General features: G+C 41.2%; 4 protein-coding genes across 15 annotated transcripts, besides 1 other annotated feature; 3 read left to right on the top strand and 1 right to left on the bottom strand.

The window, feature by feature from the left end:
* Nucleotides 1–1,099: 1,099 nt before the first annotated feature.
* Nucleotides 1,100–6,016, bottom strand: CG9331 (uncharacterized protein). 12 transcript variants are annotated; one of them, NM_176066.4, is made up of 6 exons: nucleotides 4,243–4,410; nucleotides 3,332–3,572; nucleotides 2,757–3,176; nucleotides 1,874–2,211; nucleotides 1,687–1,812; nucleotides 1,100–1,347 (listed from the first exon to the last, which is right to left on the bottom strand). In NM_176066.4, the coding sequence occupies exons 2-6, from the start codon at nucleotides 3,421–3,423 to the stop codon at nucleotides 1,229–1,231; spliced, it is 1,095 nt and encodes a 364-aa protein (NP_788080.1). In that variant the 5' UTR covers nucleotides 3,424–3,572; nucleotides 4,243–4,410; the 3' UTR covers nucleotides 1,100–1,228. The 12 variants fall into 12 exon arrangements, with proteins under 12 accessions (NP_788080.1, NP_001286108.1, NP_001286107.1 ...); NM_001299178.1 differs by lacking the exon at nucleotides 4,243–4,410 and adding an exon at nucleotides 4,729–5,202 and having other exon boundaries at nucleotides 1,120–1,347; NM_001201931.2 differs by having other exon boundaries at nucleotides 1,120–1,347; nucleotides 4,214–4,410.
* A 1,960-nt stretch (nucleotides 6,017–7,976) lies between these two features.
* CheB38c (Chemosensory protein B 38c) lies at nucleotides 7,977–8,755 on the top strand (the record flags this gene model as incomplete). The annotated part of the gene is made up of 3 exons (NM_136217.3): nucleotides 7,977–8,216; nucleotides 8,276–8,452; nucleotides 8,514–8,755. The coding sequence occupies 3 exons, from the start codon at nucleotides 7,977–7,979 to the stop codon at nucleotides 8,691–8,693; spliced, it is 597 nt and encodes a 198-aa protein (NP_610061.2). The 3' UTR covers nucleotides 8,694–8,755.
* Nucleotides 8,756–8,788: 33 nt separating this feature from the next.
* Nucleotides 8,789–8,853: a mobile genetic element.
* Nucleotides 8,854–10,311: 1,458 nt separating this feature from the next.
* CheB38a (Chemosensory protein B 38a) lies at nucleotides 10,312–11,029 on the top strand (the record flags this gene model as incomplete). Its single annotated transcript, NM_206014.2, has 3 exons — nucleotides 10,312–10,551; nucleotides 10,619–10,795; nucleotides 10,852–11,029. The coding sequence occupies 3 exons, from the start codon at nucleotides 10,312–10,314 to the stop codon at nucleotides 11,026–11,028; spliced, it is 594 nt and encodes a 197-aa protein (NP_995736.1). The 3' UTR covers nucleotide 11,029.
* A 544-nt stretch (nucleotides 11,030–11,573) lies between these two features.
* CheB38b (Chemosensory protein B 38b) lies at nucleotides 11,574–12,388 on the top strand. The gene is made up of 3 exons (NM_206013.3): nucleotides 11,574–11,821; nucleotides 11,883–12,059; nucleotides 12,119–12,388. The coding sequence occupies exons 1-3, from the start codon at nucleotides 11,582–11,584 to the stop codon at nucleotides 12,293–12,295; spliced, it is 594 nt and encodes a 197-aa protein (NP_995735.1). The 5' UTR covers nucleotides 11,574–11,581; the 3' UTR covers nucleotides 12,296–12,388.
* The last annotated feature ends 126 nt before the right edge of the window (nucleotides 12,389–12,514 follow it).

The following is a 12,514-nucleotide window of genomic DNA, read 5'->3' as shown; positions in this document are numbered from 1 at the left end:
TATCAATAGCCTACAGGAACTATAAAAAGCTGTAATCTTTAGATTAGGCATACAGATTACGTCTACGCTGCAAAAGATTGTTTCAAATCGTTGCCACGCCCACAACTGTTACATACATATTTTTGAAAAATTAAAAATGCTTTATGTCCTGAGATCGAGTTGTTCGAAAGGACAGACATATACTTGTATGCAATGAAAACGTTTTCTTCTTCCCGTTACTTATTTTTGAAAGAAGTATACCGTTTACTTTTGGAGTAACAGGTATACTGATTAATCGTTCAATTTAATATACTACTACATCCTTTACTGTACAACATGGTGTACATCCTCTTGGATCACTTGTGGAAACGACGACTCGAACCCACTGCCAAATCGACCACGTCGTTGTTGACAGGGGACTTTGCACCTCTTGACTTCCGGCACATCGGCGTAGTCAGCTGGGGGCAGTATTCATTTAGAGCCACTGCCTTATGGGGCTACTGTCCTGCTCAGTCGCCGGTCTGCTTTCTTGCTGGTTGCAGCAGTTGCAGTTGCAGTTCTCTTTCTGCAGATAAATGCCCACATAGTAATCCCTGGGATTCGCCCCCAGCACCTTGAAACCAACGGGCCATGCCCAGGGGCCTTCAATTATTATATTCGATCAGCAAAGCCATAATCAGTGGGAGCAGGTTGAAAAACTACAACCGAAGTCGGGTTTCGCGAGCGAACTCTCAAGCGGCATAAGCACCCAGTTTTAAGAAGCGATGATCCTATTCCGATCCTGATCCGACAAGCTCCCGCAGCCGTTCCTGGGACTTTTGGATGCGAAATCAGCAGTTTGAAGGTCCTCGATACATTTTGGGGAAAAGTGGTAGGTTTTGCAATTGTGCAGAGCTAAACTTTGCGAATTACTAAATCAATGTTTTCTGCTCTCATTTCTTAAAACGTACAATATTATTTCCTACGATATACTATATTAGTATTTAAATTATGTTTCTCATTCTCTAGCACCAATTATTCTATTGCTTTACCTATTCCATATTAATCAGTTGAGCTAATCTTACGGTATAGATTAGATTCCCACATATTTAATTTAATAAATTTGCAACAGCAAATACTTGTTTTTTAATTGTTTTTTTTATTTTCACATCTACTGGCATGCCAAGGTCATCGGCGGCCTTTCGCACTTTGTTTGGCGGACATTCCAAACTGGTTAGCGGTAGAAAGCCATATTTCCCATTTGAATTTACTAGTAGGCGGGCGACAACATGGGCTCCCCAGCCAAACCGCGGAGCACATTATGGGCAGCAATGGTGGACATGTCGGCACGGGTGCGCTTCGTGGCGGATCCAATATGGGGCAGGACAACTAAAAGAACACATCAAGTGGTTAGTTCAAGATACGATTACACAAACCAAGATAACAATGTTTTAATAAATCAACAAAAGAAGGGAATTATAGAGGTCAACAAGGACGCAGAAATTAGATAAAACATGGAAAGAATAAACGTTACCCTATTTATTTGTAACCTTCAAGAAACCTTAAAGATTCCATTAATTTCAAAATACTTTTAGTCATTGTCAACCACTGAAGAGATAAGTCAAAATCTTTATATTGATAAGGGGCCAGAAATACGAGTATTTGCTAGGTGTGGGCCTGAGGACTGATATCAATAAACTACAACATTATTTTCATTTTCCCACTCACCAACATTGTCAAGCGTCAGCAGCTTGTCCTTGGGCGACAATGGTTCCGGATCCGTGACGTCGAGTCCGGCGGAAAAGATTCGGTTGGCTTTCAAAGCCTCGTAGAGGTCATCCTGGTTGACGATTTCTGAGGAATAAAATAAATAGTTAAAATCGGTCGAGAATCCCAATTAATACTGGTAACTTACTGCCCCTGGCAATGTTAACCAGCACAGCAGTCTGCTTCATCTTGTTGAAGGCGGTGGCATTAAAGACGCCCTGTGTGTCCTTCGTCAAAGGAGAAGCGATCACTACGAAGTCACTCTCGGCCAGAAGGGTATCGAAGTCAACTTTCTTGGCATTGAACTCCTCCTCGATCTCCTTGTGAACACGACGACGGGTGGTGTACAGCACCTTGTCAATGTCGAATCCAGACAAACGCTTGGCAATAGCCTGACCAATGCCTCCAAAGCCGTAGAATCCCACGGTGGAATCACGAATATCCTGGCCCAACAGCCAGTTAAGATGGTAGTTTTCCCACTTGTCACTTTTAGAACGCAAAAGATACAAATTAAGAAATTGAAAGATATATGAATATTTCCAAAATATATAATATACTTGTAGATACTCGAGATACTGATAAATGCCTGTTACTAAGCTAAGATGAAGATAAAAAAAACTTTTTTTTATTGCACCGCCACCTAGCGGCGGTTACATAAACTGCTCGTACCTTTTGTTTGTAGATAAATCGAAAGTCAATACTTTAGAATTTTACATTATGCATGTGAGGAGCCAAAACCTATTGATGATAATGCTTTGTCCACTTGTGAGCGCTATAGAGCAAAAGTGCAAGCGACAGACGAGCGGACAGGCGGTATTCTTAAGAACCGGCTTGCAATTTTAATCGAGAATTCATGCGTATACATTTCACGGCCACACTAAGTTGAAAATAAAGTGTCCCTAGTTTAGCTTAATTATAATAATAATTATGACAATTATAATTTCGGTTTACTCTATTTTTGTCATTGCTCAAATTAATTCTGTAAGTATATGAATCATCACAAACACAACTAACCAACTAGTGGTACTCACTTGTCGATGGTCTTGCGACCCTCGTGAAAACGGCGACTGGCGGCGATCAGGAGACCCACTGCCAAATCGGCCACGGCGGTGTTGAGAACGGTGGGCGTGTGTCCCAGCGGGATCTTACGTCTCTTTACCTCCGGCACATCGACGTAGTCGATTCCCGCCGACATGGTGGAGATGGATTTCAGCTGGGGACCGGCAGCATCGAGGGCCTCGGCATTGAGGGGTTCGTGTCCACCCCAGAGAACGCCATCCACGCCACGGATTTTCTCCAGCAGCTCCGCCCGGTTGATGGGAACACTCTGCACCTGGACGATCTCGCAGTTCTCCTTCAGCAGATCAATGCCCTCCTGGGGAACCTCGGGATGTGTCACCAGGACCTTGAAAGCCTTGCCAGCGGACATGGTGCGATTCTGGCTTTGATTTCTGCTGCCCCTGCGTGGGAGGGAGGCATTACTACCGGCGATCAGCAAGGCCACAATCAGTGGCAGCAGGGAGTTGGTGGCAATCGATCTCATCTCGAAGTATTGCGATCGAAGTCGTGTTTCGCGAGCGACTGAACTCTCAAGCGGCATACGCACCCAGCTTTAAGGAGCGGCGAGAACGGAAAGCCGCTGATCCGACTGCTCCGACCCACGATCGCAGCCGATAAACCAATGAACCTGTTTAGCATTATAATCCGCGCTCTAAATCTCTCCCTATATATGTATGTACGTATGTATGTATGTCTGTAGGCGTTCAAGCCGCCGAGCAGCTGATGTGAGTCTCAGTCTCTCCTACGGCGTATGTATAAGACGCACAACTGGTTTGCTGGTTCGAGAACTAAGGTATAATATTGGAGTTTTATCGAAGTGGATTCAATAATCAGGAACGGTGCAAGATTATTTCTGGGTTAATAACAATAACATTTGGCAAAAATAAACATTCTAAAATTAAGTTTAATTTTACTTAACATGTGGAGCGTAATGAAAAAATTACGAAACATAGATGAATTTATCAAAGACTAAGAGCCAATTATTTTGGCTAAAAAACAGAGACAATTATTTCAGTGGAAATACGATTATATACTGCGGTCAATAATTTCGAGTAGCTAAAATACATCTATCTCCCATGTTTTTTAAAGTACTTAAATTTCGCGGTTATACGGTCGCTATCTCCGCACAGACGCACGAGATTTTTATGGCGAAATTCCGCGAGCAAAAACTTTCAGATATGTTCGCATCTAATCATTTTTCCACGACTCATTCCACTCAACACTTTTGACAATTTGATGGTTTTTTAGCATTGTTTGTTTGTTTGTGGGAGGGAATGGAAAAACCCACAGTAATATTTTGATATTAATTACACTCAATGTCACCAAAGAACAAACCGTCACTCTTAAAAACTCTCTTAACCAAACTGTTTACGACACCAAATGTCACAAGAGAACTACTTTATTATATTATTATTAATTTGTTCTTTACACTATGCTACACTCTGCCTCCAAACGCACCCGACGTGAAAATTTAACTAAAACTTTTTTCCATTGGCTATGCAATAAAAGCTCGCAATCCGATTTCATTTTTATGTTCTCTTATTTAGACTTTATACTTTCTCTTACCGTGAGATCTATAGAACTAGAATACTTTTCAGCTTTGCGTTTGCCGCACGACTGAAGTATTGGCCCCAAAGCTTAAGCCTTATATAGAACTCATATCGTATCGCAAATGAATTATCAATTCCCAAAAAAGAGTTAATACGAGAGTAATTTTCAACATATTAATTCGGTTTACATTTTATGGAATGGTGCACAGATATTTTTGAAGTCAATTGTATAAATTCGTTAAAATAAAATAACATATATGAAATATTTAAAACAATATGCGATCTAACAAACTTTTATTATCGTAAAAATACACCCCTTAAAGGCCGGAAACTCACTAAAATCTCAGTTAAAAATGTAGTTCACTCTTTAACATAATATTGGGGTTATATCAACCAGATTCCAGTACTATCAGCGATCAGCGATTCCCCCTCCGATTAGACCATCATTGGGCATCCCTTTCTGTCGTTGCACACTGCGCTTTGCCGCTACCATCAGTCCGTCCCTTTCCAGCTGCTTATCTCGAAAGGCTCCTTATCGGTGCGAACGAGACAGAGACGGAACTCTTTGGGAGAGTGAGCAGTTGGGAAAGCTGTGCGCCTGCTCGAAATACCAGTTGGGGACTTTTCCCATGTGCTCGCATGCAATTTCCAACTGGAATGGGCACCACCGCAGTTGGAGCCACCGGAGCAGTGGAGCCATTTGGCCATTTAGCCGTGGTGCCATGGAGCCAAAGCACTGCAGTCGGTTGGAACGTGGAACCTACACGACCAGCACTATTTCGCAGTTAAGTACGTTTTTTTGTGAGCGGATCTGCTCAAATTTTGTCCGCAGAACAGCAGGCGCACAGCGTTGGCCAACGCACACTGCGCTTTTTCGTCTGTGTGAAAGCGGCGGCAAGAACCGTTCGCGTTGGCGTTAGCGTCGCTGGCAGTGATGCGCGAATTAACTAGCTAGAACTTCCGACAAAAGGCACAGAAACTTAAAACAAAATACTAAATTACTTTACGTCTACGTGTAAGGAGTAATCAAATATTTTACTGGTTAGAACTGAATATATTCATAGACATGATAATACATATACATATTTATAAGATATTCCAAATGTTAAAAACAATAAAATTATTGATATTGTTACTATACGAAAATTGACTAATCTAAATTTTACTGATTTACGATTTAAGTATAGAACTATTTTAACATAGTTTTAACCATAATACCGCTCTAGTGAAATATCGAAACGGACAGTTTGGCTTTTTGTTTGCCTAGATTGGCTTCACTGAAAGTTGTGCACTTCCTCTTACCTTTGAGATTTGGCCCAGACACTGCACTCTGCCTAATTGAAAGCGAAACGAAAAACCAACAAAATATTAGCGCTTTGTGCGAGGGTGGATTTTTTTGTTGTCGTGACGCGGCGCAGCGTCTGTGCCTGCTTTTTCTTCGTCCCCCACAACGGTTTACACATTTTCTTCGTGCCTTGTTCTTTTGTTTCGCGGCCATTGTGCAGCAGAGTGCCGCACATTGGTGCTCTTCTCGCTTTTATGCTTTCCTGTTACCAAAACACGATGCGTCATTTTGACTGACGTAACCGGAGACAACATTCCAATTGGAGACAGCTGTCTATCAGACGCGACCGTCGTCGTCGTTACGTCTGCTGCCGCCGGCATTGCCAGCGCTAAACTGCGGTTTGGTGAACAAGTAATCAGCAACTGATGACAGCAGACAGACGCCAACGAGAGTGTGTGCGGCGGACAGAGAAGAGAAAATGCGGAGAGATAGAGATAGTGGAGGCGGACAGTGAAAGACGGGGTATAACGGAAAAAATGGAATTTGAGAAGCGCATCTCTCGATCTCTCCACTGAACATATGAAAATACAATGTACATATGTACATATGTATGTAAATAATATTTATAAGTTGGGATATTAGAAAGCCTAACACTAGGTCTTCGTTTTAGGCTAATAAATTACTACAGTTTCGATATAATCGGAAACTGAAAATGAAAACGTTTACTTAGTTCAGTTCCCAACTAAGAACAAAGTGGGCATACTTTTAGGCACTTCTAAGCACTATTCCTGATAATGCTTAATGCAATAAAAGTTAATGTGTCACCAAAAATACACATTGTAGTACTTGTTCACATTTCTTAAAAAGTAATTTACAAACATTTTAACTTAGAACTTAGAACCTTGCTAATTGCATTCACAAGGTAAGATTGGGATTGCCTTCGCACAGCACTCAGCGGGTTAAAGTCAACTGTCAAGGGCAAGTTGCAGACACCTAAGCAGCATCCACAAACATATCCGTACTGCTTGCGCCGCATTCTGCTTGCTTCATATTTGGCGACACCAGCAGCGGGAATCGCAAATGGCGGCCGAGCGACAAAGCTGCAAAGCGAGGCGTCGCGCACTCCGCGCAGGCGCTTTTGGAGCGCCCAACTCCACTCAACGGCCTGTCGAGAAGGCCAAGATGAAAAAAAAGTGGGACGTGCCGGGCCACAAAAAAAGTGGCCAACCGTCACCGATTTTTATGGTGTAGGCTCCCTAAAATTGACGCGCAACATTGAGGCAGGTCCCTCTACGCGATATAACGGAACAGGCGCCCAGAGTCGCCAGCAGCGAGATAACCCGACGGAAGACAAAAAGCGAGAGCGAGCTGTGTCTGTGTGTCTGCGCGTGTGGTGGTGGGCCCCAAGTCGATGGCGGTGCCTACACACGGCACAGCTCTATGAATATAACGAGCACGAGAGCGGGAGCGGGAGTGAGCTCCACCACGAGCTCTAGAAGAGAGAGAGACAAGTAGAGTTGGTGAGCGTGGGAGTTGATGTGCACTTGCATATGTGCAAGTACAGTGCGTCCTCTGTAACAGTAAGCACTAAACTGAAAAGAGACTAGCAAACTAGTAAAGTACCACTGTAGTCATTCCCCAGATTTCAGTTGCTCATGGAAGTGTGTACTTGTGTATATACATATATACCAACATACTTAGGTAGCTAATCCAGCTCTGTTGGCTTTGTAATGATGTTAACATTGACTGACGTCAGGCACGGGTCTTAATTTACATGTCTCTGCTGCTTGGTTTTTGTGTTGCAGCAGTCCCCGTTGCTTACCACACATGATAATTATGGGAATGCAAGTGTTTTGTTTTCGCTGCACTTGCTTGCGGTTAAGAATTGGGAACACGTCCAGGGTCACTGCAGAGGGGTGGGGGGGGGTGGGGTGTTAAATTGACCCATGCTCGCGGCATATGTACATACATATGTATGTTTCTTAAGCTCAAACAAAAAACCTGTTTTTGCGTTGGGCACCTTTTTATTCGATTTGGTGGAAGTCTAGACCATATTGTGTTTCAATGTTTATATTTTACTATGGGGCTTCGCACTCAATCTTGATTATTCTTATTTCACTGAAGAAAGTATTGTCCACAATTTTGATGTACGCTACACACGATAGTTGTGATGCTAGGTATTTCTGGTATTTAAAAATGTAATGCAGAGCACTGCATAGTTTGTCGGTCAAAAGCGTGCAATGAGTAGATTTGATTGCATTCCTGATAAAATACAATGTAATGTTAGTCCGTATTGGATCTATAACTTTTACCAAATGCTATATAAGGCCGGAACAATAATTGCTTGGCACACAACAATGTTTGCTACTCTGCTGATTCTCATCTTGGGGTCGACTGACATTTTGGCCACAGACTATATACTACTGGTCGAGGATCCAGACATCTACACGCCGTGCACGGATGGTCCTCCTGGTTCTGTTGGTCTCAATGAAGCCTTCGACGTAAGCGAAATGCAGGTTGAAATGGACGAAGAAGGGATTCATGTGTCCGGAAATATTACAACTAGATGGAGTTTGCCGCCCACCTATCGAATTTCTGTACGTTTATTCGGCCCTAGCCCTATGGGTTTCGAAACAATAACTTTATTGTTTTTTAGGCTAGGATGAGTGTGCTCCACTTTAACCGCGGCAACTGGGAGCCGACCGTATTTAACACTCTGACGCCGGACTTCTGCGACGCAATGTTCAATCCGAATCTGTTTTGGTATAAATACTGGTTCAAAAATTTTGAAAACCGCGAGGAGATCCAAGAGAAGTGCCTCGCTACGCAAGGTGTAAGTACAGCAAACTCGATTCCAATATAGCAATCCTTTCGAAATGGAGTACTCTTTTCAGACCGTTTTGGTGTACAACCCCTTCGTTGTGGTTCCCCGACTAAATAACGTGTTGGGACCCACTCTCAAAGGACGCTACAAAGTGGTTTTCCTGTTCGAAGCCTTCAACGAACAGGACGAACGGCAGCCTTCATCCGTGTGCTTCGAGATCACGGGCGATGCTGAAAAAATAAAGAATTGATAGTTTCGAATTTTGGTTCCTAATTGTCATAATTGGAAATAAAAATAGAAAATGTTGCTTTCAACACACATTTAACAACATATGTGAGAGAAATGGTAATTTTAAAGCAAGAGGTAACCCTATAGTCGATTTTCTCGACCATCAGATACCAGTTACTTAGTGGGCGAGCTAGTACAAGTAAATAAATAATTTGCAACTAGCCAAGAATAAGAAATCCTATTCCTTTTTTTTTCTTTTGAAAATAAGCCCTATATTGTAACTTGGTGTTGCTATGGAAGCAACTAAACTGATTACAAATATTTATATAATATTTGTATTTTTAGGAAATCAGATATCGCTGGATTCGTAACAATTAAATGTTATTAACAACATGGTCGACCGAGCACGACTATAGACTACCTAAATTTTAAGTTTATACGCTCACAATGTAATGTTATTCCTTAATAATGACAGCCTTTTTCGCCAACTACAATAGCTATATAAGGTAAGATTTTACCACTCACGTTGTTCATTGTCACAGCGATTGAGCCACGGATTACTATTTACTGGTCGAGGATCCGGAAGTATAGCCGCCATGTATGACTGCCTCGCCCGGCTGGATTACCGTCTTGGAAGCCTTGGACATGGACAACATACATAGTTTTCGATTAGGTCGAAAACGAAAATTTATTTCTGCGAATAGACCTTTCCGAGGACTCGAACGCTTTCGGAATAAGAGTTACTGAATAGGACTCCCATTCGAGGGCCAGTTTCAGATTGATCCACGACAATTGCGGGTTTGGGAACCAACTGCAATAACCAGGTCACTGGAGACTTTTTTAACGTTTTTTTTTCTGATAGCAGGGCTTGTTCCAAAACGGTAGGGATATACAAAAATAGGGGATTGCCAAAGGATGTGGTTAACATAACAGTATATGATGGTCTAATCTTATAATGGTTTTGCATTTTATACCAATTTAGCGCTTAACAAGTTCACTATGCACTCAGGATTAAATAACATCAATTGTGAGCGTCCTCCGCGGACGCTACAAAGCGATTCAAATCTTTAAGGACCAACATCGGAATTAAGGACTAAGGACCGTTCTACAAATACTTAACCTTTAGATATGTATAAAGTGTGATGAAGCTGAGTTAAGCTATGCACTTTTAATTTTCTTGTTCAATAATATTTTGTATTCAAATGTAAATAAACAACATATGTAAATATATTATTTTCCTTTAATTTAAAGTTTAATCTTCGTACTTTGTATCTGCTGCTGTAAAAATTGAAATATATGTATATAAATATCCCAATGAATACACCTTTTCAAGGCTAGAAATTTAAGATAAATTTAAACTATTGTCATAATAGATAATCTATTTGTTTTAAATATTGAAAATACTTTAATACTTAACTTATTAAGAACAATTAATTTAATATTAAGGGGAACAGGGTATAAATACTGTTCCATAAACTCAGTTACAAATCCGATATTCGTGTTACACAAGACTGTGGATCGTGCGAAGAGGATTGGCGATGGACATTTGGGATTACGGACAATAATGTTAATCCGTAATTAGCTCCATAAGCTCGTCAATGGGTATAAAAGGACGGATTAGAGATCTCTGAACAGGCAAAATGATTAGTATTTCCACAATTCTCGCTTTGGTCGTAAGTAGCGTGTGGGCCACGGACTATACATTGGAGTTCGAGGATTCGGACCTGTATTCGGAGTGCAGTGAAAAACTGCCAGGAGCGATTGGCCTCCGTGAAGCTTTCGATATGAGGAATATAGTGACCGAGCTGGACATAGATGGCCTTCATTTATCGGGCAATTGCACCACCATCTGGGATGTACCGTCCACCGATCGCATTTCAGTAGGGTTGCGCTCACTCTATCAGAATCATATTAGAAGACCGCACTTAAGGGCATTTCACTTTGCAGCTCAGGATGACGGTTATGCATTTTGACCGCGGAACTTGGCAACCAACTGTATTCAACACGTATGCTCGAGACTTTTGCGCCGTGATGTTCGACAAGGAGCTATCCTGGTACAAGTATTGGTTGAAATACTTTGCCAATCGCGAAGAGATTAGTGAGAAGTGCATTGGAACCAAAGGTGTAAGTGTGGTCAAATGTCTCCCTGAAATACGATTATAAAACGCTCTTCATTTCAGACTGTCCTTGTATATAAGCCATTCATCGTGAAGCCACTTATTCAAAACGTAATTGGACCAATTTATCGCGGTCGCGTTAAGGCGATATTTAACTTTGAGTCGTTCGACAAAAACAACGTTAAAGGAGCGACAGACGTTTGCTTTGAAGTCAGGGGTCAGGTTGAGAAGATCAAATAATAAAATGGAATTTTATCATTGTACAATATATTATTACATTACCATATGAAATTAAATAAATGCTTTCAAAAAAACATTTTTCTGTTATATTTGTAAAGGAAGTGAAATCAAAAATAAGCATTCACCAAAATAGCGTTCTGTCATATTTATAAATGAATGGCAAACATAAAATCATCGAAATTGACGAGTCTAAAATGACAACACATACATTTTTATATCATTACTCGTATTTATGAAATTGTTTTTTAAAATGATTAACGCATTTATAGTTTTTCAAAACTATTTACTTACGATTAAGGATAACATTCAACAAAAATATATCGCATGATTTAAATTTTCGTGGCAAATTAGATGATTACGCATTGAAAATTAATGTATGGTATGCAGTACGTCAGGAATTAAAAATAAAACTTGTTTGTTCCTATGTAAGTTAGATTGAATTTGCGATGACATCTGGGATTATGGACGGTGTAATGTTAATCCGTAATTAGCTCTAATTAGCTCGATAATCGCTATATAAGGGCGGATCAACGATCTCTTCAGCCAGGGCAAAATGATTCGAGGCCTGGTGATTCTTGTTTTGGCCCTGGCCAACACTTGGGCAACGGACTACAACGCTCTGATTGACGATGAGGGCATCTACGTGAAGTGCTCAGAAGCCCCAGCCGGTACCCTTGGTCCCCGCGATGTATTTAACATTGACAATATGGTGATGCATATGGAACCAGAAGGCATTTACGTATCGGGGAATATGACCGTTAAACTCAACTTTCTACCCTCCGATCGCATTTCCGTAAGCGTAAACAGTCCGTAACAGGAGGAGAAGGACTCACTAGGACTCAATCCCGTTTCAGGCTAGGTTCAGCGTGATGCACTATGAACGTGGTAGTTGGCAACCCACAATGTTCAACCTTCACTCCCCGAACTTTTGTGAGGTGATGTTTGACGAAGATCAATACTGGTTCAAGTATTGGTTCAGATATATACGAAACAAAGAGGAGATTCGAGAAAAATGCTTGAAAGTGAAAGATGTGAGTATGTGTACATTGTTGTGGTTGTTTCAATTTGGCAAACTTACTTTTCATTTCAGACCGTGCTAGTGTATGATGAGTTCTTGATGGTCCTGCACCTAGAAAATGTCAATACCTCAAACTTACAGGGGCGCTACAAGGCGGTGATTACTCTGGAGGCTTTCGATGAACATAATGTGCGACGACCATCATCCCTCTGCGTTGAAATAAGAGGCGACCTTGAGAGGGTTACCTAGTTACACAATTTTGTATAACCTTACACACTTTTGTTGTATGTTTTTCTAATAATCTTACAATTTAATAATCATACACTTATGTGGCAGAAAAGCACGACATTTTTGTTTTAATATATTTCTATTGAGTTGCAAAGATGGTAATGTTCTACACTATTATCCATTGTATTGTAGTTTCGCTTATTTTTAGCACATAAGTGGCACAGACTAACACGGATGAAA

The sequence above is a fragment of the Drosophila melanogaster genome, chromosome 2L, assembly GCF_000001215.4.
Source record: "Drosophila melanogaster chromosome 2L".
In the NCBI taxonomy this organism is placed as follows: Eukaryota; Metazoa; Arthropoda; class Insecta; order Diptera; family Drosophilidae; genus Drosophila; species Drosophila melanogaster.
Note: the sequence above shows the minus strand (reverse complement) of the source record. Positions and strands in the feature narration are given on the sequence as shown.